This window comes from Pelodiscus sinensis, chromosome 13 (genome assembly GCF_049634645.1).
Source record: "Pelodiscus sinensis isolate JC-2024 chromosome 13, ASM4963464v1, whole genome shotgun sequence".
NCBI lineage: Eukaryota > Metazoa > Chordata > Testudines > Trionychidae > Pelodiscus > Pelodiscus sinensis.
In genome coordinates this window covers 29,121,241-29,145,824 of record NC_134723.1, presented here as the reverse complement: position 1 = coordinate 29,145,824, position 24,584 = coordinate 29,121,241, and the positions used below count along the sequence as shown (strand labels likewise).

General features: G+C 43.7%; 3 protein-coding genes across 6 annotated transcripts in view; 2 read left to right on the top strand and 1 right to left on the bottom strand.

Annotated features, from left to right (window-relative positions):
- The window catches only part of VSIG1 (V-set and immunoglobulin domain containing 1), a 37,985-nt gene extending 35,338 nt beyond the window's left edge, over nucleotides 1-2,647 (top strand). Inside the window, exon 7 of the mRNA XM_014580128.3 lies at nucleotides 109-2,647. Within this exon, the coding sequence (XP_014435614.2) occupies nucleotides 109-304 (196 nt within the window). The 3' untranslated portion in view covers nucleotides 305-2,647. The remainder of the gene's footprint in view (nucleotides 1-108) is intronic.
- A 3,675-nt stretch (nucleotides 2,648-6,322) lies between these two features.
- Nucleotides 6,323-12,409, bottom strand: PSMD10 (proteasome 26S subunit, non-ATPase 10). Its single transcript, XM_075940953.1, has 5 exons — nucleotides 12,150-12,409; nucleotides 11,625-11,723; nucleotides 9,759-9,905; nucleotides 9,476-9,642; nucleotides 6,323-6,757 (listed from the first exon to the last, which is right to left on the bottom strand). The coding sequence occupies exons 1-5, from the start codon at nucleotides 12,261-12,263 to the stop codon at nucleotides 6,604-6,606; spliced, it is 681 nt and encodes a 226-aa protein (XP_075797068.1). The 5' UTR covers nucleotides 12,264-12,409; the 3' UTR covers nucleotides 6,323-6,603.
- The window catches only part of ATG4A (autophagy related 4A cysteine peptidase), a 31,119-nt gene continuing 18,904 nt past the window's right edge, over nucleotides 12,370-24,584 (top strand). For 2 of the 4 annotated variants that reach the window (XM_075940949.1, XM_075940948.1), the window contains exons 1-4: nucleotides 12,370-12,507; nucleotides 17,348-17,458; nucleotides 20,026-20,097; nucleotides 23,882-23,980. In XM_075940949.1, coding sequence (XP_075797064.1) covers nucleotides 12,498-12,507; nucleotides 17,348-17,458; nucleotides 20,026-20,097; nucleotides 23,882-23,980 — 292 coding nt within the window. In that variant the 5' untranslated portion in view covers nucleotides 12,370-12,497. Of the gene's footprint in view, nucleotides 12,508-15,908; nucleotides 15,972-17,347; nucleotides 17,459-20,025; nucleotides 20,098-23,881; nucleotides 23,981-24,584 lie in introns of all 4 variants that reach the window. The other 2 variants (XM_075940951.1, XM_075940950.1) reach the window with 2 other exon arrangements.

Genomic DNA, 24,584 nt, shown 5'->3' with positions numbered 1-24,584 from the left:
TAGTTATTAGGCCAGAGCTTTCTAAAATATTCCTTTTGGATGGCTCTATAATAAGTAGGATTTCAATTTGTGATTAATTAACCTAGCCTTCATCCTGTCTTCCTGCAGACCAATGACTCAGAAGCAACAGACAAATGTGGAGTATGTTAATATACCCACCCAAGAAAATGAGTATGCTGCCACAGCTACACCAAGTGGAGAACCTAATGCAACAAATGAAAACTCTACTGCTGGGGAAACTGCTGCCTCTGGAATGCCTGAAAATGAAGAGATGAAAGGAGAGGAGACACAAGCAAGAGCCTAAAAATTCAACTGCAATTTCCTGATCAGCTACAAACTCCATCATCAAAAATATTGGTATTGAATTAATGCAGGTACGAGTGTGGTTATAACCTCTTCACCTGCATTTATGGCATTAATCACAAGGCAAGTGTTTTAAGATCATGCCTTCAACCATCCAAGAAGTACATATATCAATGTCTCATTTTTCAGTTTTGTTATTGCAGATATTAACTAACTAGCTACGACTATGTACCAAATATGAATGACAGCATTGAAAATGTCTGCATTTATCCAGCCTATTTGAGAGTATTAATTATTAAATGGGTTTGGAAATACAGACAACAATGATGTTTTCTTATTGGCTGCTGGTGAAGCTATGATGGCTTGTAAACATGAGTCCCTTTTCTGAAAGAAATCAGTCTGCCATTGCCAGTCAATCTGAAGCATCACACGTGCTAAGACAGACACAGGACAACTGTCTCAGCAAATACATTACAGGTAGCCCCCGACTTGTGACGTGACTGGTTCTTGGGGAAGCGTCGCAAGTCGGGGACATCATAACTCAAATCCTCATTTACGATAGGCGTTGTGCGCCGTCATAAATGCAGGCTGAGGACGTAAGTTGGGAGTTTTCAGCCCCTTCTGCACTTACAAAATTGGTTGCAGCGTGGGCGGTTGCATCTTGAGGGTTTCCTGTACAATGTCTAAGGACCTGACCCTTCATCCTGGAAATCAGTGAGAGTTTTGCTACAGATTTCAACAGATACAGGAGCAGATTCTTAGAGCACGTGTTCATATCTGCCTCATAATAACCAGTTCCAGCAACAGTAACAGACTGTTTCTCTCTCACATCTAATGCAGTTACACCTTGAATTAAAGTAGTAGGATTGTTGCTGTTCTTGGGTTATCATGGATGATCAGAGGCTGTATGAATGGCTCATTAACCAAAAGAGGGTATCAACATTTGAGTCAAACTCAGCAATTCAGACTGATGAGGTGTTAAGTATGGTTTGTATAAAAGAGATTTTATAGTTTTGGCCAACTAGCATTTATAAAATTCCACATCTACCACTTTGCTGTATTCTAGGGAGTCCTCTTTACACACACTTAAATTCCACATATCGTGTTACAATGTACTTGGCCACATTTTTTCTGTTTTGTTGCCTCAGTTGAAAATTGATTGGGCTAGAAGATAGGGGTGAAATCCTGAAGTTGCAGAAGTGAGTGGGAAAACCTCCAGTGTCAAGATTTCACCCTAGTGGGTACCCCAATATCTAAAATATCTGGGCAAAATCTGAAGTAATTACTTAGAGACGCCTCAGCAGGCAAAACTTCTATTGCTTTTAATAGATCTTTTGCCTGAGCAACAACAGTAGGATTGGGTCCTTAAATTCCATGATCATTATGATGAGGTTACCTGAAATGTTCTGTAATCTTATTGAAGTTGCCTTGTGAACATAACACACATTTCAGTACTAAACAATCCCACTAGAAAAAAAAAGCCACAAAGAGGTACAATCTGCTCATTGATTATATGTCAGTCCTCAGCCCAGGTAAAAACGTTTGCTAATGAAATATTTCAAGTGAATTACCAGAGCCCTCTACCTAATTAACAACAGAATAAACTTTATTAGCAAAAATGTTTCCACTGTAAAAGGCTATCCTTAAGTAGTACTTTGGTCCTACTCTCATGCACAATACAAGTGATTCTATCAATGACCCTGTTTGTAGCTACATTTTATTTTGTTTTTAATTGACATTTCATGGCTTCAGATTTGATATGGACATTTTAAATAGCATAGTCTTCATTTTTATATGCATATTGTGTAATCATATAGATTAATTTCCCTTCCTAGTTTTCTTCATCCCACTTCTATGCTTTTTCCCTTAATATAGCTTAGTGAATTAAGTTAAAGGTAAAGATGTAACTATGATTTCTGCAATAATACACGTCATTTGAATATTCACGGAACTGCTACTAGTCATATATTTGCTGAATATGAATGGGATGTGCAACATCTGTAAAACTCATTGCAAATGAAGTATGCAACAGTAGTTCTTGGCTAATATAAAAAGATAACTTCCTAACGCAATATTTTTAATGCACCTCTATAGAATGCTAGTTTGGAAGTAGGGGAGGATTTTCAGACAAAGTAAGTTTATGTGGTGGATTTTTACTAAGTGAAGTTGATGTGTTTCTTAGGGGTGTTAAAATGCAGTTAATTTTGTAAACATGTATCCCCTGAAACTTTCAGGGGATACACATTTACACCGGGAAGTCCGTGCTCACAGGAAGCTGGCTTTTAAGCCAGCTTCCATCCGCGCCCTCTGCTGCCTCTATATTGCGGGAGGGAGTGCAGTTGGCTCAGCAGGAGTTAATACAAGCGGGGAGCCAGCTCCCTGCATGTACTGGCTCCTGCCTGCCCTCCCTCCCCTGCACTGCTGCTGGACAAGCCATGCTACACTCAGCTCTCTGTTCACTCCAGGGTTTTTTGGGCATGGAATGTGAGTTGTTGCAGTGAGCAGCATTAAGCACCTATAATACTGCTGACTTATCAGGGACAAAGCAACATAACAGTTACTGTCTGTTCCCTTCTGTCCTACTGTATCCCATCTTCTCATAAAAGCCACATAGCTTGGATGACACTGGCTTCACTCCTCTCTCAACAACAGTTTTAGAGGAATTACAGTAGAATTCCACTCCTTGCAACAACGTACTTGCATCATAGATGAGTAACAGACTCAGGGATTTACATAAACTCTAAACCAAGAAATATATTTATCTGAAAGCTCAGACCTTGGACATTTTAAAAGATGCAGGTTGAAAAGCATCATAGCCAAAAATCATTGACTTCTCTGTCAGCCAGTTCTGCTTATTATTAAAGAGCAAATTTTGCTTGCATCCTGCCACTCTCCCCCCCAGAAAACTTCAAACTACATTGTTTTGTAATGTGGAGGTTACTTTGTGTGAAGTGTATAAATACCATTTTCTGGTTTGCTTTACAATTGTTGGTAGGAAACAGCAAGACTTCATTCCCTTGTATATTTGTACCGTGGAAGTTTTATAATTTGGGTTTGTGACTTTTCCTTGTAACTGAAGGATAGACTGATTCTTTTTACATGCAGTCTCTCCTGCATCTCAGCTCTGGCAATATTTTCACTTACTGATTTGCTCTTATATGATTTATGTGCATAAGTGATTTAGCTAATGATACAGATTCTTTTGTTACAAGAGTTTAATAAAGTTTGCTTTTACAAAACTTTGCTTAACAAAATTCTGTAGCGAACAATAATCTAACCCCGCCCAAACAAAAATCCACCAAAAACTGTGGAAGGGGGAATGTCTAAGAAATCTCACTGTTACCTGTTAAAACAATTCCTTGCCTCTAAATCCTGTATTCTCAATTTTATACTTCCCTGACACTGAGGTGCTTTTACCATCAGTGAATTACATGTTAATCATATGCTTCCTAATGCAATGCAGTGGCAATGTCAATTCTATTCAGGAATGACAACACACAATGTAACTAAACTAATAGAAAAGCATTTTGCGTGACACCCATTCAATGTCCATCAGCAAAAAAGTTAAAACATGGGACAGTGCCAGGAAGAGGAGGAGGAAGCCATCAAATGCTTGGTTAGCAGGCAAAGCACAGGACTACATCACTTCATGGATTTACTCCTGTGACACAATGGTACAGCAGGCAGGGGTCAGCATGGAATTAATTTACAGTAAAAAGTACAATCTGTTCATATCCTATGGCTATAACATCATGCAACTCAGACTAGTCCAGAAAGGAGAACATGAGGATACACTACTCTCCCACAACTCTGAGAGTTCACATTTAGGTATATGATTTTACTGGCAATTGTCTTAGATGAAAAGACACTTTCATAATGAGTCAAAACTCTGAGTCCCAGCTTTCCTTCCCCCACAAGAGAGAAAAGCAATGGTGGAATGGTGATTGTTTGATCTCCTGAGAAGTGTATTTATTCCTGAAGCGTTCAGCTCCAAGTTAGGAATGCGTACTGCTGTGATCCTACTGGAAATAAGAGTATTTTCCAAAACAACTGATTTCTGGAAAAACCTGTTTTATTTTGTAAGTCCTCATGGCGTAAGAGGGAGCTTCTGCGGGTAGGCGGTTTATAGCCATGTAATTCAAGCAGGGAAAATTCAAAGAAAGCTAAATATAGTGATAACTTTCTGCAAGGATGCAACCTCCGGGCACTATTTGCAGCTTTTGATAGTTATCACCTAGGAGGCTATTAGTACAAAAATCAAGACAGTAAAATTAGGTTTTGCCATATCTATTCTCTGAATGCTTTGGAGCAGTGGTTCTCAACCTTTTTTATAGCATGGACCAGCGGTTGCGAACTGCTGCTTTGGAGAACACATAGGAAGAGATAAAATATGCCAATCTAAATCCATGCCCATGAACAACTTTTTCAGTCACACGACAATTTTACCTTCCTATAAATAAGGTAAATAAAGGTGCCTTGGACTATTGATGTGAAACAAGTGAAAATTATATAAGTCAAAGATAATATTACACAGTGGGATGCACCATGCTGGGAGCACTGACAGAAGATAAATGGAGAGAGTTAAAAAAAGACTGAAAGAGAAAGCAATTCAATGAGATTCAAGATAGTATATCTGAGGGAAAAAAATCCAGACCACAGGCAGTCAATGAGCAAAAGCTGGGATGTCAATTAAAGGAGATAGTGAACAGTAAAATTAGATGGAAACTTTCAGTGAGATATACTGGGTCAACAGAAAGCAAAGTAATTAGAGGATAGTATCTCTGCGGGAGCGGTAGCAAATCTGCATGTACATTATTAGACACAGCTAGAGAACCTTGTTACCAAGAAGTGTTTGACAAAATGAAAGGAACATCACAGTATGGACCAGACAGGCCAAGTAATAAGGACATATTGAGAGTTAAGTATTTATAGCTATGTCAAAAGGAGGTTTGACAAACGAAAGAGGCAGCGACAGAATTAACCACTAGAAGTAGTCGATAGCAATCTATACAGCACAGAGAGAGAGGAATAGTTTAGAGCAGTGTTTCTAAAAGTGTTCCGCGGGATCACTCTCAGCAACACTTTAACTGGCTGCACCAGTTTGTTTATTTATTGGAGCCTCACAGATCCCATTGGCTCCTTTTTGTCTTTGTGGCCAAAGGGAGCAGCAGGAAGTGACAGCCCAGCCCATGCAGCTTTCCACGTCTCCCCTTGGCTGCAAAGGATGAAATGGAGCCAACGGGAGCTGCGAGGCTCCGTGGCCATGGCGCCGGTAAATAAACAAACTGGAGTAGCGAGTTAATGTGTTGCTGAGAGTGATTCCACAGAACACCTTCAAAAACACTGGTTTAGAATGATCTGAAGAGAAATAAAAATTGGATTAAGCTGGGAAAAGAAATGAGAAATATGGATATCAAGATGCCTCCCCTACAAGCTGAGGCAGCCGTGCCGGGCGGCAGGAGCAGCCACTTTAAAAGTAAGATTGTTCCTCCATGCCTGGGTCTGCGGGGGAAAGGGGGGAGATTTGATTGGAACTGGGCTCCCAACACTGAGAATGCCTGCCTCGGGGGAGGGGGGAGTGCACTGGGATGGGGGGGGCACTAGAGGGGCCTGAGTCTGAGGCAGGGGAGAGTGTACTGGGATGGGGAAGCACTAGGGGAGCCTGGGTCTGAGGCAGGGGAAGTACACTGGGATGGAGTGCAATGCTCCTCCTGGCCAATGATCTCTGCTCCAGGCTCCCTTCCCAGCTGCCAACCTTGCTGCCAGCTCCAATCACTGGGACACACTCCCAGTTCAGCTGTGCTCTGCCACCAGCCCTGGCTCCTGTATCTCTGACACTGGACTATCAGTCAGTTCCTGCTCCCAGCCACTGGAGCTCTCTGGTCCAGCAACATCCGAGGTCCTGCCAGACAACAGATGTTGCTGGACCACAGAGTCCCAGACTACAATGGTCCCAAGTGTACTACAAAGAAACAATCCCACAGTAGGCCCTGTAAAATAGAAAGAATGATCTAACAGGTTTCTTCCAAATCCAATTTATGAAAGTAACAGTAATTTTACATGAAATAAAACTGCAGGATACTAAAATTATTTTTTAAAGTGCTGCTGGTTTACTTAACAGGCAATTAGAAATGTGCTTGGTGGTGCAATGGAAGAGTACTGACATATACCACTACATACATACATATGCACATTATAATGAAATTTAAGCCATCACCATTAAGCTATCAAAATATTAAGGTAATAGTCTTAAATGTGTGCATCAGGAGTGGAATTCAAGTCATAACTTATACAACACTGCTAGCCTTCCACCAGTCTCTTAAGTACAGCTCCCAGGCCACTTTTTGCCACTTTCAATGGGGTCTTTTCTTCTTTATTCTCAATGTAAATACTTGCACCATGGGACACCAACAGCTTTGCCTCATCCACTCTCTCTTCATCACAGGCTAAATGGCTGTAACAAGAAAATAAACCCACGATCACTGCCAATTCTACCAAATTGAAAGTGCTAGTCACTAGGGAGCTTATAGATAGCCACAAGTCAAGCCTTAAGGATACAGGCAGTCCCCGGGTTACGTACAAGATAGGGACTGCAGGTTTGTTCTTAAGTTGAATCTGTATGTAAGTCGGAACTGGCGTCCAGATTCAGCCGCTGCTGAAACTGACCGCCAGTTCTGACTTACATACAGATTCAACTTAAGAACCCCAAGCTTCCCCAAGTCAGCTGCTGCTGAAACTGATGAGCGCTGATTCCAGGAAGCCTGGGGCAGAGCAACTCTGCCTCGGGCTTCCTGTAGTCAGCGCTGGTCAGTTTCAGCAGCGGCTGACTTGGGGACGCCTGGGGCAGAGCAGCTGGGGTGCTGCTGAGTTGCTCCAGTAGCACCGCTCCTCGGCGCTACTGGACCAACCCAGCAGCACCCCAGCTGCTCTGCCCCAGGCGTCCTGATTCAGCCACTGCTGAAACTGACCAGCAGCGGCTGAATCAGGACCTGGGGCAGAGCAGCTGGGGTGCTGCCGGGTTGGTCCAGTAGTGCCCAGAGCGGGTGCTGCAGGACCAATCCGCAGCGCCCCAGCTGCTCTGCTCCAGGGTCCAAAACAAAAGCCTGGTCTGCTGGGGGGGGGGCACACTATCCGTGCCCCCCCCCCCAGCAGACCAGGGACACGGGGAGCAGAGCAGCAGCAGCAGCGGGGTGCCGCGCCTCTGAGGCTTTGCTCTGGCAAAGTCTCAGAGGCGCGGGACACCCCCCCCCCCCGCGGCTGCGGCTTCAGTCCCGGTGCCTGTGGTCTGCTGGGGACCGTCCCCAGCAGACCACAGGCACTGGGACTCAAGCGGCAGCAGCGGGCGGGTTCCCGCGCTTCTGAGGCTTTGCTCTGGCAAAGCCTCAGAAGCGCGGGAACCCGCCCGGTGCCCCTGGTCTGCTGGAGACGGTCTCCAGCAGACCAGGGGCACCGGAGCAGCTTACGAACGGGGCTTTCTCGCCCCGGAGCTCGCAGGTAGCAATCCGCTACCTCGACCTCCGGGGCGAGAAAGCCCCGTTCGTAAGTGCGGATCCGACATAAGTCGGATCCGCGTAAGTCGGGGACTGCCTGTATTTCACAGGGGCAAGGAGGTAAGAAGTAAATGAATACAGTGAAAGAGCACACACACAATTCCAAACCTCAACAAAGATTCAAAGTTTGTTCCCACTCATTCCATTGCCATTATAGACAGCTTGAGTATTTCCAAAGGTTGCAGTCTTCTCAAGCCCAAGACCATTTCAGTGCAAGGTTGGTGCCATGCTGAGACAACCAGCTTCGGGAAGTCAAAAAGCTCCAATACAGTTATGCAAAATGGGCCTTCACATGCATTGAGACTGACTGCATTTAGTCAAGAATCCCTCATCAAAAATGGAAAAGATACAGATTAGAAACTATACCACTTAGAAGTGGTAATATTTTACCTACCATTAGTATTAGATTTTTAAAAATATAATCTGACATGTTTGCTGTTGTGCAACAACATAATTTTTTCTTAAATATTAAAAGTGAAATCCTCACCCCCATTTTAGTCAAATAGGAGTTTTGCCATCAACTTCAATTTTACCCTAAGAATATACAAATGGATATTGCCCCAGAAACATGCATTTCAAATACTGGACCAACTGCATTTAACTTCCGTTTGCTTGATTAATAGAATTACAGAAATGGTCAGACTAAGAACATGTTTGTAAACTCCAAGATTCCTTCTCCCCCTTCCTTAAGCTTTATACTTATTAAAACAAACTTCTTATAAGATGCTTTTGAGAAGGCAATCATTAAGAAGAGCTAACAGAACAGCTTCCTCTGGCATACTGTCTATCCTCTGGTGGCAGTAGAGTTGATTTAGGGCAAAAACCCTTTTTCGAAAGAACCCGTACTCCTGAAAAAGTGAGTACGGGTTCTTTCAAAAAAGGTTTTCTCTCTCAAAAGAACCCCATCTAGACTGTGCTTTCACTTTTGAAAAACTCTTTAAAAAAAACCTGCTCGGATGCGAATATGCAAATGAAGTGCGGGATATTTAAATCCGCACTTCATTTGCGCTTTCAATTTGCTTCATTTACATTCCTCTTTCGAAAGAGGAATGTAGTCTAGACATAGCCTTACTGAAGCCTAGTCTACTGTAAGGGATAAATTTGAATTAAGATACATAACTCCAGCTATATTAATTACATGGCTTAAGTCAAAGTATCTGAAACTGGAATTTTAGCGCCATCCACACCGTGGGAAGTTGAAGGGAGCACACTCTCCCTCCCTTTGACTTCCCTTACTGCTCATAGGAGCAGGACTACCGGCATTGACAGGAACACCCTTTCAGTTTGAATTAGCATGTCTTCACTAGACCTGCTAATCTGAACCCGGGAAGATCGACTGCAGCTGCTTTGATCTTAACTGTAGTGTAGACATGGCCTGAGTGATTCTGTCATTGCTTGGTTTGATTCTGTCATTGCTTCACCTGGAAACATATCGAAAATGTCTTCAGTATGTTTTTAAAAAAAATAATTAAAAAATGGTGATTGGAAATGAATGAACCATCTCACTACACATCTATAAAGCTTTCTGAAGAAGCTGAAAGTTTGAGGATACTTGCATTTAAGTAACTGAGTTTTCAGTTCAGAGAGATTAAAAAACAGAACAGAAATGTAATATCACTTACAGAGGTGTATTCCCTTCAGAGTCCTGTATATTCACAGATGCTTTGTACCGCAGAAGGATCTGTATAATTTTTAGATTTCCCTTGGCTGCTGCTCTGTGCAATGGAGTGGATTCAAACTGATCTGTTGCATCAGGATCAGCACCATTCTCTAACAGCATAGTTGCAATCTGAGAAGGGTTGTGAGGGTGGGGGAGAGAGAGGAAGAATGGGAAAAGAATTCACCTAATGACAATTTAATGACAATATAATGAAGAGCAAGATCTGGTAACATATGAAACCCTACCTCTTGTCTGTTTTTGGAGGCTGCATAATGCAGAGGTGTACAGCCATTTTGATTAACAACATTCACCTGAGCACCCTTTCCAATCAGAGCTTTCACAATTTCATCACGGCCCGCTGAAGCTGCAATATGTAGAGGAGTCCAGCCAGCCTACAGAGGCACAAAAAATAGTTTTAAACTCTACACTTGCAAGAAAAAGTCTACACTATTTGCAAGTCACATTTTGCACAGCTACCACCATTCTTAGAATTCTGGTGACAACCAATAGAATTGGTGCTAAAAGAAGAGACATATTAGGTCAATCTTAATGTCCATTGAAAATGTAATGAAACAATATAACATCAGAATCCACTTTTTGCCATAGGGCAGTTCGTACTGTTTGTCTGTGTGACTATTTTACTCAGAATAATATCTTATTCTACTGAATGGCAGAAAGGCCCAAAAGAAGTGCCTGGAAGCTTATTTTAGCTAGACAGCTTAACACTGAAGAGAACTTGACAACCCGCCCTTCTTTAAAAAGACTATTATTCTTGTAGGACTGATCACAGTAGACATTACTTAAATGTCTATTTGTCTAATGCCTATTTTGTCCACTCTGGTGGACAAACTGAAGTAATAAAGGAAAATGCCATTTCTGCAGCACTTCCTGAGCACATCAAGTCTATCCTCTGCTCTCTACAAGAGATTTTAACAACTTCTTACAATAACCATGTAACCGCTACAAATCTTAGCGGTTACACGCTCAAAGGGCTCTGCAGCGTAAAGCTTAGCTTTACGCTGCAGAGCCTGCAGCGAAGCCTACTCAGGAGTGGGGCCACCAACCCCTGTTGGCTCCACTGTCACCGGCCCAACTCCCAGGAGGAGACTTCACTACCACAGCACAGATACCTCCCAGGGAACAGGGCTGGCAAGAGCTGCTGGGCCCACTCTGGGGGTGCTACACTGTGTAACCTGCAGAGGTGGGGGACCTGGCCAGGCCCACCATGGAGAGGGACTGTTCTAGACAGCCAGGGAGCTGTTTCAGCCCCACTGGTTAACTGGAACGTTTTACATCTCACTCGCTACATCCGCATCATGTACCCTATCAAGTTAAAGTTCAAGATCTCAGTCCCTATCTTCAAGGCACTCAAAGGCCTGGTCCAATATATCTAAAAGAGCCCCATAAACTTCAGGATAAAGACAGTACTAGGTAATTCTGCTCTTCAGCCGTTTTCTACCATAAAGGTAACATTACTCTATGCAGGGGGCACAGTTTCCTTGGGAGCTGCTCCAAGAACAGGAAACCAACTCCCATAAAAACGTAGAATCATCACAAACCTGATCACCTTCTATTTGAGGAATTATGCTTCTTCAGCCTACCCTGTCTAACATACACATAGCAGCACATACATTTTAATAAGACACTCAGAGAAACACACTACACACAAGTCTCTTCCTGGAAAAAGGATAAGAGTGTGTCAGAACAAACTGCACATGACAGATGTTCTCCATGTCATTTAAGACACACAGATATTACACTGATTAGGGCACAGTATATAAAGCTATGCAGAATAGAATAAGATTTTAGTTACATAACAAGGAGTCCAGTGTTTGTAAAATCTATCATTATTATCTATCTATGGTAATGAGTTATGCTACCAAATCAATAGTGGGACAGTCTCCTCAAAGAACCCGCCTCATACACATGACTCAGGACTATGCACGGAGACCATGTAGATCACCAAAACCAACAAGTATGGCAGCAGCTGTAACAAAGTCATGAGCCTTGGTATCTGGCCAGTCAGACTCATTGCCTATTGAGCCCAAAGCTGCACAGAACGTGATTCTGAAAGCCACTGAAGAATGTTCCTAGGGATGTACAAAACTTACATCATCCTTGTCATTGACAGGCACAGCGAGGCCTAACAACAAATGCACGATGTCCGTGTGTCCCGCTGAGCACGCCCAGTGCAGTGCTGTTCTGTGATCCTGCATACAGAAACAGACATGGGGTCAGCTCCAGACAGGCTCACCCCTAGCACAGGGCCCCACAGAAACATGGCAAGGCAGGCAATGGGGAAAACACATGGGAGAGAACAGGCCTCAGGTCTCCAGCTGAAATTGACATGACCTAGACTCCCCCACCCCCTTCAAGTAGCCCTTCTCCACACACCGCCTACAGCCCAGCTCCCCAGCCCTAACCCTGCTGGGAGCCCCGATAGCCCAGCTCCCCCTACACCACTCTGGCCCCTTTATATCTCCTGGGGGGCCAAGTCTTCCATCCCCAGCGCTACTCCCTACAGCGAGTCGGCCCAGGGCCCCGGCGACCCCTCTCGCAGGCAGCCCCTCCAGCCCCTCCAGGCCCGGCAGCCGCGAGCCTCTAACGCCCGCTCCTCCCGCCGAGTCCACCCTGACCTGGTCGGTGCGGGTGGCCAGGCCGCGATCCTCCCTCAGCCGGCCCTGCAGCTCCTCCAGCCGCCCCGCGTAGGCCAGGTTGCAGAGCTCCACGCTGGACACCGAGCCCTCCATGCCGCCGCGCTCTGCCCACCCTGCGCGGTGAGGGGGGCGGGGCCAGAGCCCTCAGGCAGCCAATCAGAGCGGCAGCCCGGCCCAGCGCCGCAGAGGGGGGGGTTTGCAGCAAGGTCCGGGTAGGCAGCCGGTAGTCTCTCTCTTTCTCACTCTCTCCCCGCGGGACTACAACTCCCAGCGTGCTCCGCGGCGTGTGTCCGTGAGGAGGAGGATGGTGACAGCGACAGCGGGAGGATGGAATCCGGTGAGGGGAGGCTGGGGGGCCGGGGAGCCGCGGCGCGGGGGGAGGGGGCGGCAGCGGGAGAATGGGGCGCAGAGCGGGCGGTTCAGGGCGGCGGTGGCGAGCGATAGCCCCAGGCCCGGGCGTGTTGCGGGCGCGGCGACCGCCCAGGGGTGACGTGGTGCCGGGACGCGGCCCGCCGGGCGAGCTCCCGGGGAGGGCAGCTCCGGGGCCCGATCCTGCGCCCGCGGCTCTGCCGCTGTTGCGTGCGGTCCGGAGCCGCTACACCCTGCGGGTGACACCAGCGAGTGTCGTTGTGAATCCTGCCCTGAGGGCACTTCCGAAAGCCCCTCCCCCCCAAAAACCCCAGCTACGAATATAGGTGTGAACGCTACCGCGCAGCGACTCCGAATCGTGACAGCCACCGAGGGGCCTGCCGCAGTGGGGGCCTGGCGCAGGCAGGGCGGCGGGTAGAGGGGAAGTCGCCTGGGAATGAAATGTGATGAGCTTTTGGTGGCAGCGGTTAACAAGTTTCACTGTGTCCTCGAGCGTGGCTCGTCCCACAAACCCGGTGGTTCAGCCGGGTGAAAACAACGTTGATTTAAAAACACCACACAAATGTCCCGAGAGTGCTGTCCCAACGTGTAGCGTTTAATTGTGTTCCCATCCGCGCTGTTGACTTTTTACCTTTCATTCAGCTGACCAGTGAAAACATACTGGTCAGTTTCACTTTCCACCTCTGATGTTCTTTGCTGAAAATGTTACCGCACTAGGGACACATTCAAAACGTTTAACAACAGTTTTAAAGTTAAAAGGAAGAATAGCATTACATTTTCGTAAAACTTTACAGAACCTAAATATTGAGCCTAAACTAGGTGGAGGTATCCACTTAATATAAGTCTTGCGACAAAGCTGAGTAAATCCACTTGTAGGGTTGTCATGTTTAGATATTTTTCCTGGGTAAATTTAGAAGTATTCAGAACATGCAGTTCATCCAAGTCCTGTCACTGCAACGAATGAATTGCAGGATCTACAGTGAATGAATTACCCGGATTTGTAGTATTAAAGATTCTGGTTTAGTGTTGCATAGATATTTACGTCAGTCTTTTTAACATAATGCTGTAGCACTGAAGCTGATCTGCTGACAATCGTGACTGCCAACTGGATCAATAAATAAAATGTGTCAGCACAATAGGCATTCATTAGCTCAATGTTTCTCAACCCCCCTTTTTTTTATATATAAAATACCTCTTTAAAAAAATAATGTTAAGTTCTCCCAGTACTTACAGTTTTCAGACACACACAATTTTTTTCTACCATTGCAACATAGTTGTTTAAACCACTTAATCATAGCTGCGTGGGTGATGAAATTTTTGGGTGTGAAAAGTACAAAAATAATAAAACGCTGTAAAACTTAAAACTTCAGTTTTCTCCAAATTTCAGTTGTGTTAATGTTCCCCTCAGACTTCTCTTGAGTACCCCCTAAGGGTACTCGCACAACTGGTTGAGAAACACTGCACTAGCTTATGATATCAAAAATAATTTTGATTATTCATATAAATGTCTTGGTATTAAGTGAATCCTTCATTATGGCTCCTGGATTTTTTCCACTGAAACTTAGTTTAGGCATGTGTGTGCATGCATTACTTATAGTTAAAGTACACTATTTTACAGTAACTAACAATGAGTCAAATTAAATAGAAAAATATTAAGCATGGTGCCTGAATGCTTATTTTCTGGTTATTGTATATTAATCTGAGTAGGGTTTGGGTGAAACTCTCTAGGGTATTCTAAAGTATAATATTTTTAAAACTGCATGTTTCCTTAAGTATGTTATTTGACTAAGATTATTTAAGTTAATTTAAAACAATATTTTTAATTCTTTACGCTGTTTAATTCTGCACTCTTGCTTACTTCAAACAGTAAAATATGGTCACTTTTGCTTTCTGAGGATAGTCAGTTTTGATTTGATTTTTAGGCATTTACACAAATGGTGCCATGTTTACATTTCGATACTTTAGGGAATATTTAATATGAAACTTGAGATTTTAAAATGTCATAAAATTATAATTAGTTGGGATAAAATCTTTTTTCTTCAATAAAGGGCCTATATTTTGGACGTAATTTAGCAAATAGTTCCATTTTAACTATTAATTATTCTAAAATGGCCAGAATGTCAGCTATTTTTCTGTAGACATTTTGTTCTAAGACAGTAAATTTTTTAGTCTATTGTCTAATCATATTAAATTATTTTACAGCAAGAGTAGTGGCAGTATATATTTGCTATTAATGGTAGTTAGGAAAGAAGGACATATGATTAACCTTATGCACTTGAGGACTCCTGTTAAATTTATTGGGATTACTTGTTTGCCGGTGTTTTTAAGATTGGGTCATAAATTGTAAACTCCTTGGGATCAGGACTATATCTTTTTCTGTGTTTGTACAGTGTCTAGCAAAATGAGCTATTCTGAGTGGCACCTATAAATAACTAAATTAATAAAAATAAATAAATAAAAATATTACATGCGACTTAATATATTTTTCAAAATGTTTAACAACAGTTTTAAAATTAAAATAAAATATAGCCTTACACTTTATAGAACTTAAATACTGAACCTAAACTAGGTGGTGGTATCTACTTAATATAAGTCTTGGGACAAAATTGAGTAAATCCACTTGTAGCGTTGTCATATTTAGATATTTTTACTGGGTAAATTTAGAAGTATTCAGAGCATGTGGTTCACCCATGTTCTGTCACTACACTCAATGAATTGCAGGATCTAGGCTCGGATTTGTAGTATTAAAGAATCTGCTTTAGTGTTGCATAGATATTTACTTCAATCTTTTTACCATAATGCTATAGCGTTGAAATTAGTATCTGTATTTATGGTTTAATATTTAAACATCAGTTCATTATGTATTTCGTAAATATGCTGTTTGAAAAAAAAATCAAAGCAACTAAAAACAATCGCTTAGTTTTACAGCAGGAGAGTTATTTCTTCATTTTCATGACCTCCCAACAAAAATCATAATTTAGGGCCCTACCAAATTCATGGTCCATTTTGGTAAATTTCATGGACATAGGATTTTAAAAATGGTTCATGTCATGATTTCAGATATTTAACTTTGTAACTTCATGGTGTGTAATTGAAGTAGTTGTGTAAGAGTCACAGTTGATCTTCTGGAGTTCGATTAGCGTGTCTAGTAGAAACTCGCTAATTCAAACTAAGAGGGCATCCCTGCTGGTCAATACCGGTAGCCCTTCTTTTCATGAGGAATAAGGGAAGCCATTGGAAGTGTTTGCTCCCATTGACTTCCTGCTGTGTGGACAGCGCCAAAATGCAATTTAAGATACGTCGACTTCAGCTGTATAATTAACATATCTGGAGTTGCGTATCTTAAGTTGACCTTTTCCTTTAATGTAGATCTGGCCTTACTCAGTAGCTGGCATACTCTGACTACTCAGCTCTGAAAGCAGCAGTACAGAGGTAAGGGTGACCTGAGATGGTATTACCATCCTTTTCTTCTTCCCAGCTGCTGGCAGAATGCTGCCTTCAGAGCTGGGCATCCGGCCAACATTACAACCACCACTCTCCAGTTGCCCAGCTCTGAAGGCAGCACAGAAGTAAGGGTGGCAATACCATGATGCTCCTAAAATAAACTTATGATCCCTCTGCAACTTCCTGTTGCACCAGGACCTCCTATTTGAGAAATGCTGGTCTCCCCCATGAAATCTGTAGGGTAAAAGCTCACAAAAGGCTAAATTTCATGGGAGGACACCAGATTTCACAGTCCATGACACATTTTGCATGGCTGTGAATTTGAAAGGGCTTTAATCATAATCAAATGAATTTCCCTAATAGAATGAATTAATAGAAATGTTACATTTATTAATCTTGCAGCTTATGATGTACCATACCAATATTTTGTCTGAAGCAGGAGATCCAAAGACTCCTTTTAGCAGACTAAGGCCCCAATCCCACTCACAATTGGGACATGCTTAATTTTAAGGAAGAGTAGTGACATTGAAATTAGTGGAACTCTTCATATGCTTAAAGTTAACCATGTTTAGTGCAGGATTGGGGCATAAATTGTTCACCTGGACTTTGGGTTAAAGCCAAACTTCATTGAGGTCAGTGGTAAAAGCTCCCATATACTTCTATAGCATCAGGATTTCATCCCAGGTGCCAGCCATAGTGTCTCTCAGAACCTTTTGAGAAGGGGTGGGCAAGATATAGCCTGCGGGCCAAGTTTGGCCCACCAAGCCATTAGATCTGGCCCTCAGGTGCTCTGCTGACCCTAGGTCAATCAAGACCTAGGAGCAGGGGAGTGTACAAAGTCATTCGCTGTTCAAAGTGGCTGGTGGCTCCCTCCCCTTCATCAGGGGCACGCGGTGTGTAGAGGGAGCCACCAGCCATCTTGAATAACGAATGACTTCGTGCACGCCCCTGCCCCTGGGTCTCGATTGGCTGGGAGTAGGAGAGTGCACGAAGTCTCCTTCCCCCACCAGGGGCACACGGCGCCTAGAGGGAACTGCCCCTTCTGCTCAAGGCCTCATCCTTTCCGGAGGTGGTCCGTGACCACTATCCACAATTTGTAAAGGGGAAAAATTATTGCCCATCCCTGCTCTTGAGAATTAAAATACAAAATTGAAAAGAATGCAGTGCCAATAAAATGAACAGCGTACTGCTGAGGAAAAATAGGATAAATGAAGTATTCAGTCAGAAATGAAGTATTCTGTCAGAAAACCACAAATCCCTAGGCTAGGACACTGGTTGGAGCTAGTTGCAGTATAAGAACTCAAAGAACTCCAAAAGAACAAAAAAAGCAAAATAGAGTTTGAACTTTCTATGTTCCTGTTCAGTTTTATCTAAGCATGAAAACCAGATCACTGTCTTATCGGAATATTTAGAAGAATTTCCAGAAACAGATGGGTCAGTGTGGATCTTGGGAAGGCAACACCACCTCAAGACAGGTATGTTTGTAATGAAAATCCAGCTATAACTTTCATAGTTGATAAGCCATATTTCCTCAGTGTTCATAACAATATCATTGCATGAATCTCTTCAAACAAAAATAAACTCACTTCTAAAAAGTAGATGTACAGGGCTCAACAAACTATAGAACCTACTCACCCGTGGTGAGTAGATTTCAGCCGTGCGCCCCGTTTATCTGTGGCGCGCACATGCGCAATGCGGGGCTGGCGAGCAGCTTTCGCCACCGTTTGTCAAGCCCTGAATATATATACGACGGTGGTCACCCTAATATAAAATTAGTTGGCAGGAGGGTTACCAAAGCAGAGTGCAGCATCTATCTGTCAGGCTTCGTCTAAACTGCAGAGTTTTTGCGGAAGAAGCCTTTTGCGCAAAAGTTTTTGTGCAAAAACTTCTTCCGTAAAAATGCGTCCACACCTCAAAGCGCATCGCTTTTGCAATGAGCTTTTGCGCAAGAGAGTGTCCACACTGAATGGACACGCTTGCACAAGAAAGCTCTGATAGCCATTCTATGAATGGTAATCAGAACACCTGTGCTTTTCCCGATAGGGGTTTCTTGCACAAGAAAACCCTGCGGAGTGTCCACACTTGCCTGTTTGCGCATGAACTCTTGCACAAAAAGGAGTTATTCCTAGTGGGGAGAGGAATAACTCGACTGGCAAAAGACCTCTCTTCTGCTGATTTACTTGCGCAAAAGTGCGCTTGAGGTGTGAACGCTCCGCAGGTTTTTGTGCAAAATCCTTATAGTGTAGACGTAGCCTCAGAGTTTCTGCAAACTGGGCTTGCTTACTTGTAGGTTAGCCTCGCATGATTATTTCTAGTCATCAAATGCTCAGGGAATAGATAGATGACTTTTTAAGAACGTTTAATACCTCTGATCCTGTCTGCTAGGAGGAAAATATTTTTTACATAGTAACTTCCCACCAAAAAAAATGAAGTCCTGAAAATTCCCTTTAAAGTTTCTCCTATAAGAAAAGAGTAGGCAGCTGGGTATCTACTGTAGCTCATTTTAAAACTAGATGTGGTGGTCCAGCAAATATCAGTTATATCCCTAGTAACTTTGTAAATTAGAAGCATACCCTGAGGCCACATGCTTGCTTTAATGTTAAATTGCATTTTAAAATACAAAGCAAAGGCAACGAATAGACAAGAGTGTCAGGAGACCAACCAATCAAGTCTGTACAGTAGTTCAGACAACAACAAATCCACTATGCTGGGTTAATTTAATTTCTTACAGCCTGATATTTTCAGTTGAAATGGGGTTTAAGAAGTAAATAGTAAAAATTGACTTTTATCTTTTGGATGCATTTTCTGATATCATTTGATAAAAATATGTACTTTCCCAGAAGTCCCTGCCCCTGCAATCTGCAGTGTACTGTAATTGTAACATAATACCCTAGCACACAGGAATGAGAATTCAGGACTGGTTTTTGTTCCTTGAAGAGTGTGTGGGGTGGAACCTTTTGTTGCACTTACTGGATCCTGACAGCAGACTCAGTAGTGGTGTTGATGGGCACTAGGTGCCATGTATAGCTGTGACTGAAGAATCCTGATAATGGCTGGATGGATAAGTCAGCCTGATCTAATAAGGGGATAAATGCAGTAAATAGATCCTCAAGAATTGTAGAGTACCTTTGAGAGAATCCTGGAAATGAAAAAGAAAAAAGTTTTAATTTTTAAAATTAGAGAGATTAAAAATGGCGAACACTAAACTTTGTCTACTGGGATACGGAGCAGATCTTAGTCAATGTCCAGATACTCCCCTTAGGAAAGGACAGGTGGAAGAAGACAACATATGGCTTTCCAAATTAGCAAGGCCTACACCTGAGATTTTCAGTGGAACTGGATGCATCTTTGGGTATTTCCAGCATGTCATCGCTTTCAAACAAAGGCCCAATATTGTTGTCTGTATTACTGTCATGGTTAGGAGCTCTAGTCAATATCTACCTGTAGTTTTTGTGGTTTTTCTTTCCCAATGAGTAGCAAGATTCTCCTTAGTCTGTTTGGACATGGTGTCAACCAATGTCTGTGGTATTCAGGGTTAACATTCTCTAAGGCTGGGAATTCCTTGCAAATGTGAGTAAGAAGATACCATGAAAAATGGACATTACACTTTTTGTCCCTGCAAGCCTTGTCCCTTTAAATGCAGAGGAGGGTTCAGTGGATGAAGAAGGGACTATGCTCTTAGGCTCATTCTTCCTTCTTCAGACTAAAATTGGTCCCTTTTAATAGACATTCTCTAAATTTCTTATCCTATGGTATAATTTTGTTCAGAGGGGATATTTCTGCATAGCTGTAGCATTTCAAGTTTAGCTTAGCTACTCTGTTAACCTTTGATGGTTAATAATTACTTTATGCTTACCCAATAGATTTTGTTAAGTTTGCATATGTAAAGTGCTTTGAATATTAAATGTGATACATAAGAGTTATTTTTGTAACTCTTGAAAGTAAATAGACATCTCCTGCATATTCTGTATGATGTGTTAATGCCAAATGTGCTTTGCAGTTAGGAATTGTATTAAATATTGCTTTATTTTTTAATTGCCAGACAAACCTAAATTATTGTTGGATATAAGTGCTCGTCTGTGGTTTACGTACAGAAGAAAATTTTCACCTATTGGTGGGTATGCGTTAGGGTAAACAGCCCAACTTTTCTGTATCTCTGTCTTGTTGGAAATTAAAATTGTGAGAGGAATCAAAGTATTGTATATGAACTCCTAAATTATTAGAAGCTTCAGGGGGTAGCCGAGTTAGTCTGTAACAGGAAAAACTTAAAAAACAACAAATAGTCTAGTATCACTTTAAAGACTAACAAGACATGTAGAGGGTATCATGAGCTTTCGTAGGCACAACCCACTTCTACTTTGAGCTCTTTCTGAAAGCAAAAAGGAGCTAATGGGCTAAATTCTTTAGTACTGAAAGCTGTGCTCACTTGTTCAGTAGAGAACTTGGTCCTTGTGTTTATACTAACAGAGGAAATCATTTGAGAAACATTCACAAGCTAATGGGGAATGCACAGAAAATATGTTGTGCAAATAATGTTTAACCTGTTAAATCCTTTTAAGTATATGAATAAATGTTAAAGGGAAAAGAACCACCTACTTGAACTTTATGGTTAAATTGATTTCACAAATCATCACCAAATAATTTTTTCAGTTAGACAGGTTATGGGATCAGTAATGGATACAGAGCCGCTAGGCTGCAAGTTTAAATATAATGCAGGGGGGTAGAGCTCTAAACCTGTTGTTTCATGGTCTCTGCTATGATTGCAAAAACCACTACCACAGTTGGCATGACTGACAACACTATTGGCAGTTTTACTAAAGAGTAAGTACCATTCACCACTGAAAGTAGTCTTTCCAATGCAGAGTTAAGACAGATTGATAGAGTAGCATCAAAGATGATTTCATGGTCATTGTCCATGCTCTGCCTGTTCTGTTGATAGATTCCCAGGGTAGTCAATTCAGTAACTTTCTCCAGCATTAAATTAAATAGAAACAAAAGAATCTCTTGGAATTTCCCATAGAATCCACTTCTTGATGCTTAAAAATCAAAGCAGTTAGTTAAATCTAATTTATATTTCTAGCCCTCATGATTCTGAAAAAAGCCTTAAAACATAAACAAATAGAAAATATTGTCTTCCTGAATCTACAGACAGTCTGAAGCAATAGCTGTGACCTTTCCTAATAATCCTAATAGATTCTAATTATTTCACTACATCCAACAGGTGTTCTTAGCTCCACAGTCCCAGATTGTGTCCAATGTTTCACCAGATACCAAAATCTGTACAGGCAGTCCCCGGGTTATGTACAAGATAGGGACTGCAGGTTTGTTCTTAAGTTGAATCTGTATGTAAGTCGGAACTGGCGTCAGCCACTGCTGAAACTGATCAGTTTCAACCGTGGCTGAATCTGAACGCCAGTTCTGACTTACATACAGATTTAACTTAAGAAACCCAGGCGTCCCCAAGTCAGCTGCTGCTGAAACTGATCAGCGGCTGATTCCAGGAAGCCTGGGGCAGAGAAACTCTGCCTCGGGCTTCCTGTAGTCAGCCGCTGGTCAGTTTCAGCAGTGGTTGACTTGCGGACGCCTGGGGCAGAGCAGCTGGGGTGCTGCTGGGTTGCTCCAGTAGTGCGGCTCCTCGGCGCTACTGGAGCAACCCAGCAGCACCCCAGCTGCTCTGCCCCAGGTGTCCTGATTCAGCCGCTGCTGAAACTGACCAGCAGCGGCTGAATCAGGATGCCTGGGGCAGAGCAGCTGGGGTGCTGCTGGGTTGGTCCTGAGTGGCGCTGCGGGACCAACCCGGCAGCCCCCAGCTGCTCTACCCCAGGGGTAGGCAAGAAAAGCCTGGTCTGCTGGGGGGGGGGGCACTAGCTGCACCCCCCCCCCCAGCAGACCAGGGAGACGGGGGTGGCGGGACCGCCCAAGTCCTCCACGGCTTTGCTCCGTCTCCCTGGTCTGCTGACCTGGGAGACGTGGAGCAGAGCCGCAGAGCATGCGGGCAGCGGGACAGTCCAGGCGCACCGCGGCTGTCCCACTGCTGGCGTGCTCCGAGGCTTTGCTCCCCATCTCCCTGGTCTGCTGGTCGGGAGACGGGGAGCAAAGCCGCGGAGCACGCCCGTAGGGGGACAGCTCAAGCGCGCCCGGGCTGTCCCGCTGCGGGCGTGCTCCAAGGCTTTGCTCTCCATCTCCCTGCAGACCAGGGAGACGGGGAGCAGCTTTTCTCGCCCCGGAGGACAGGGGCAGTGGACCGCGGCGCATCTGGGTGTCCAGCCGCTCCCGTCCTCCGGGGCGAGAAAAGCCCCATTCGTAACTGCGGATCCGACGTAAGTCGGATCCGCGTAACTCGGGGACTGCCTGTATTTGCTTCCTACCCAATGCTAAAACCTCCAGTTTCTAACCCTCAAAATATGTAGGCTGTGTATACACTGCACCCCTTTTCCGGAAAAGGGATGCAAATTAGACAAGTCAGAATTGCAAATGAAGTGGGGGATTTAAATCTCTCCTGCTTCATTTGTATAAACATGGCTGCCGCTTTTTTCCGTCTCGGGGCTTTGCCGGAGAAAAGCGCCAGTCTAGACGGGATCTTTTGGAAAATAAAGCCTTTTCCGAAAGATCCCTTATTCCTCTTAAAATCAGGGGGTCCTGAATGTTGGGGGTCCGAGCGCCACATGAACAGAGGCTGCTGTGAGGGAAAGAGGCTGCCACGAAGCAGCCTCTGTCTATGGCAGCCTGGGCTGGCTGCAGATAGAGGCTGGTCCGGCAACTGCTCCTGTCCACGGGGGGTCCGAGCTCCCCATGGAGCAGCCTCTGCCCATGATGAGCCTGGACTGTCCACAGCAAGCCTCACACAAGCCTGGGATGTGTAGCAGCCTCTGTCCATGGGGAGCTTGGAGCCCCTGCAGACAGGGGTTGCTGCCACAAAGCAGCCTCTGCCCGTGTCTGGCCCAGGCTCGCTGCAGAGAGAAGCTGCTCTGTGGCAGCCTCCCTTGCTCCTCCCGCCCCATGCTGCTGCCTCTTATAGAGGCAACAGTGGAAGGGCAGGGCAGGCTTTTAAGCTGGTTTCCTGCAGCACTGGGTCCAGCTCCCCCCACTTGCTGCTTTTGATACAGAGGCAGCAAGTGGGGGGATGTGAGTGGTCGAGAAGATTAACCGAAAAGCCTAGGGCTAGGCTTATCAGTTAATCGTATACTCAACTACTCATTTACATCCCTACTTTCCATATCAAATTACATTAGTTCTACTGCTTACACCTCCATTTTTTGTATTTGTTTTATAGTGCTCATAGGTCTGGCTTACCACCGTGTGCAGAGCCCTGCATATAGGTAGAGCCCTGCATGGATATAAAATTGGTGTCCACATCTGCATCTGTAAAAATGATCCATGGATATCCACATCTACATCTATGGATGTAGATGCCTGTGGATATAAAGCAGATATCTGCAAATGTACCAGGTTTTAGATAACATACTTGCATCCATATCCATAACTGCAAAAATGAACCACGGATCTATGTATCCACATCTGTGGTTGAGGATACCAGTGGATATCTGTGGATTTGCAGGGCTCTACATATAGGCTTGAGCATTTTATTCTTGAACTTCGCACAGTTTGGTAAACGGCTTTACATGGTTGCTTCTTTGCCTTTTGTCTTACATCAACAAAGAATTCTGCTACTATTGAGCTGTATCAGTACAGGTTTCTGCACAGAACTGCTGGACAGAGCCTGATCACTTATCTAGAAGCCAGGCTAGTGATAAAAATCTCTCTTGGTTTCTCTTCATCCAGAGGATACTTGCTAAAGAGCCAAACTTTTGTTGGCTGCCTAAATTTCCACAATTTGATTTTTGTGAAACTAATTTCAGTCAAGAACCCGTATGAATTGTAATAATTCTTGTTAATAGGAGGCACAGGTCCTTCATCTGATACTGGCTGGGGATGCATGCTGCGATGTGGACAAATGATGCTGGCACAGGCTCTCATCTGCAAGCATTTAGGAAGGGGTGAGCATACTGTTATTTTGTGAGAGATGTTAGGAGGCTCTGTTCGTTATTTGGGAGGCATTTAACTTTGGCATGAAAGCCCAGTATAGTAGACATCAGCAGAGAGATGTAGGGCTAAACAACTAGTGAAAGTCTCTTTAGAATGATTAGCAGAAATTGTTAGTAATTCTGTCTCCATAAAAGAGGAAGCTGTTAGTGTTTCGTTTCTGACCCAGCGGGGTGAATAGGTTTTATAGTTAAGCAGGAAAAGAAAAACAAAGATATACAAAGTGGGATTCCTGTCTTTATTATTTGATAGAGCTTTGCATGACTAATAATGAAGCTGGTGTCTGGGTGAACTGCAGCCACCTTACTGATTTCCTGTCATCTTGTTCAGTACTTATGTGGTGCCCAAATTGTCCTAGTTGCTTTTTAGGCAAAATAAAGAAGAGTTCTGTGTAGCTTGATGGTTTCACTCTTTCACTAATGGAAGTGGGCCTGATAAAAGGCATGACCTCATCTGTATCATCACTCTAATATCCTGGGACCAACATGGCTACAACAATATTGCAGGCAAATAGTCTGGAGGCAAGGAAGCTATCTGCATAAGACCCCACTTGTTACC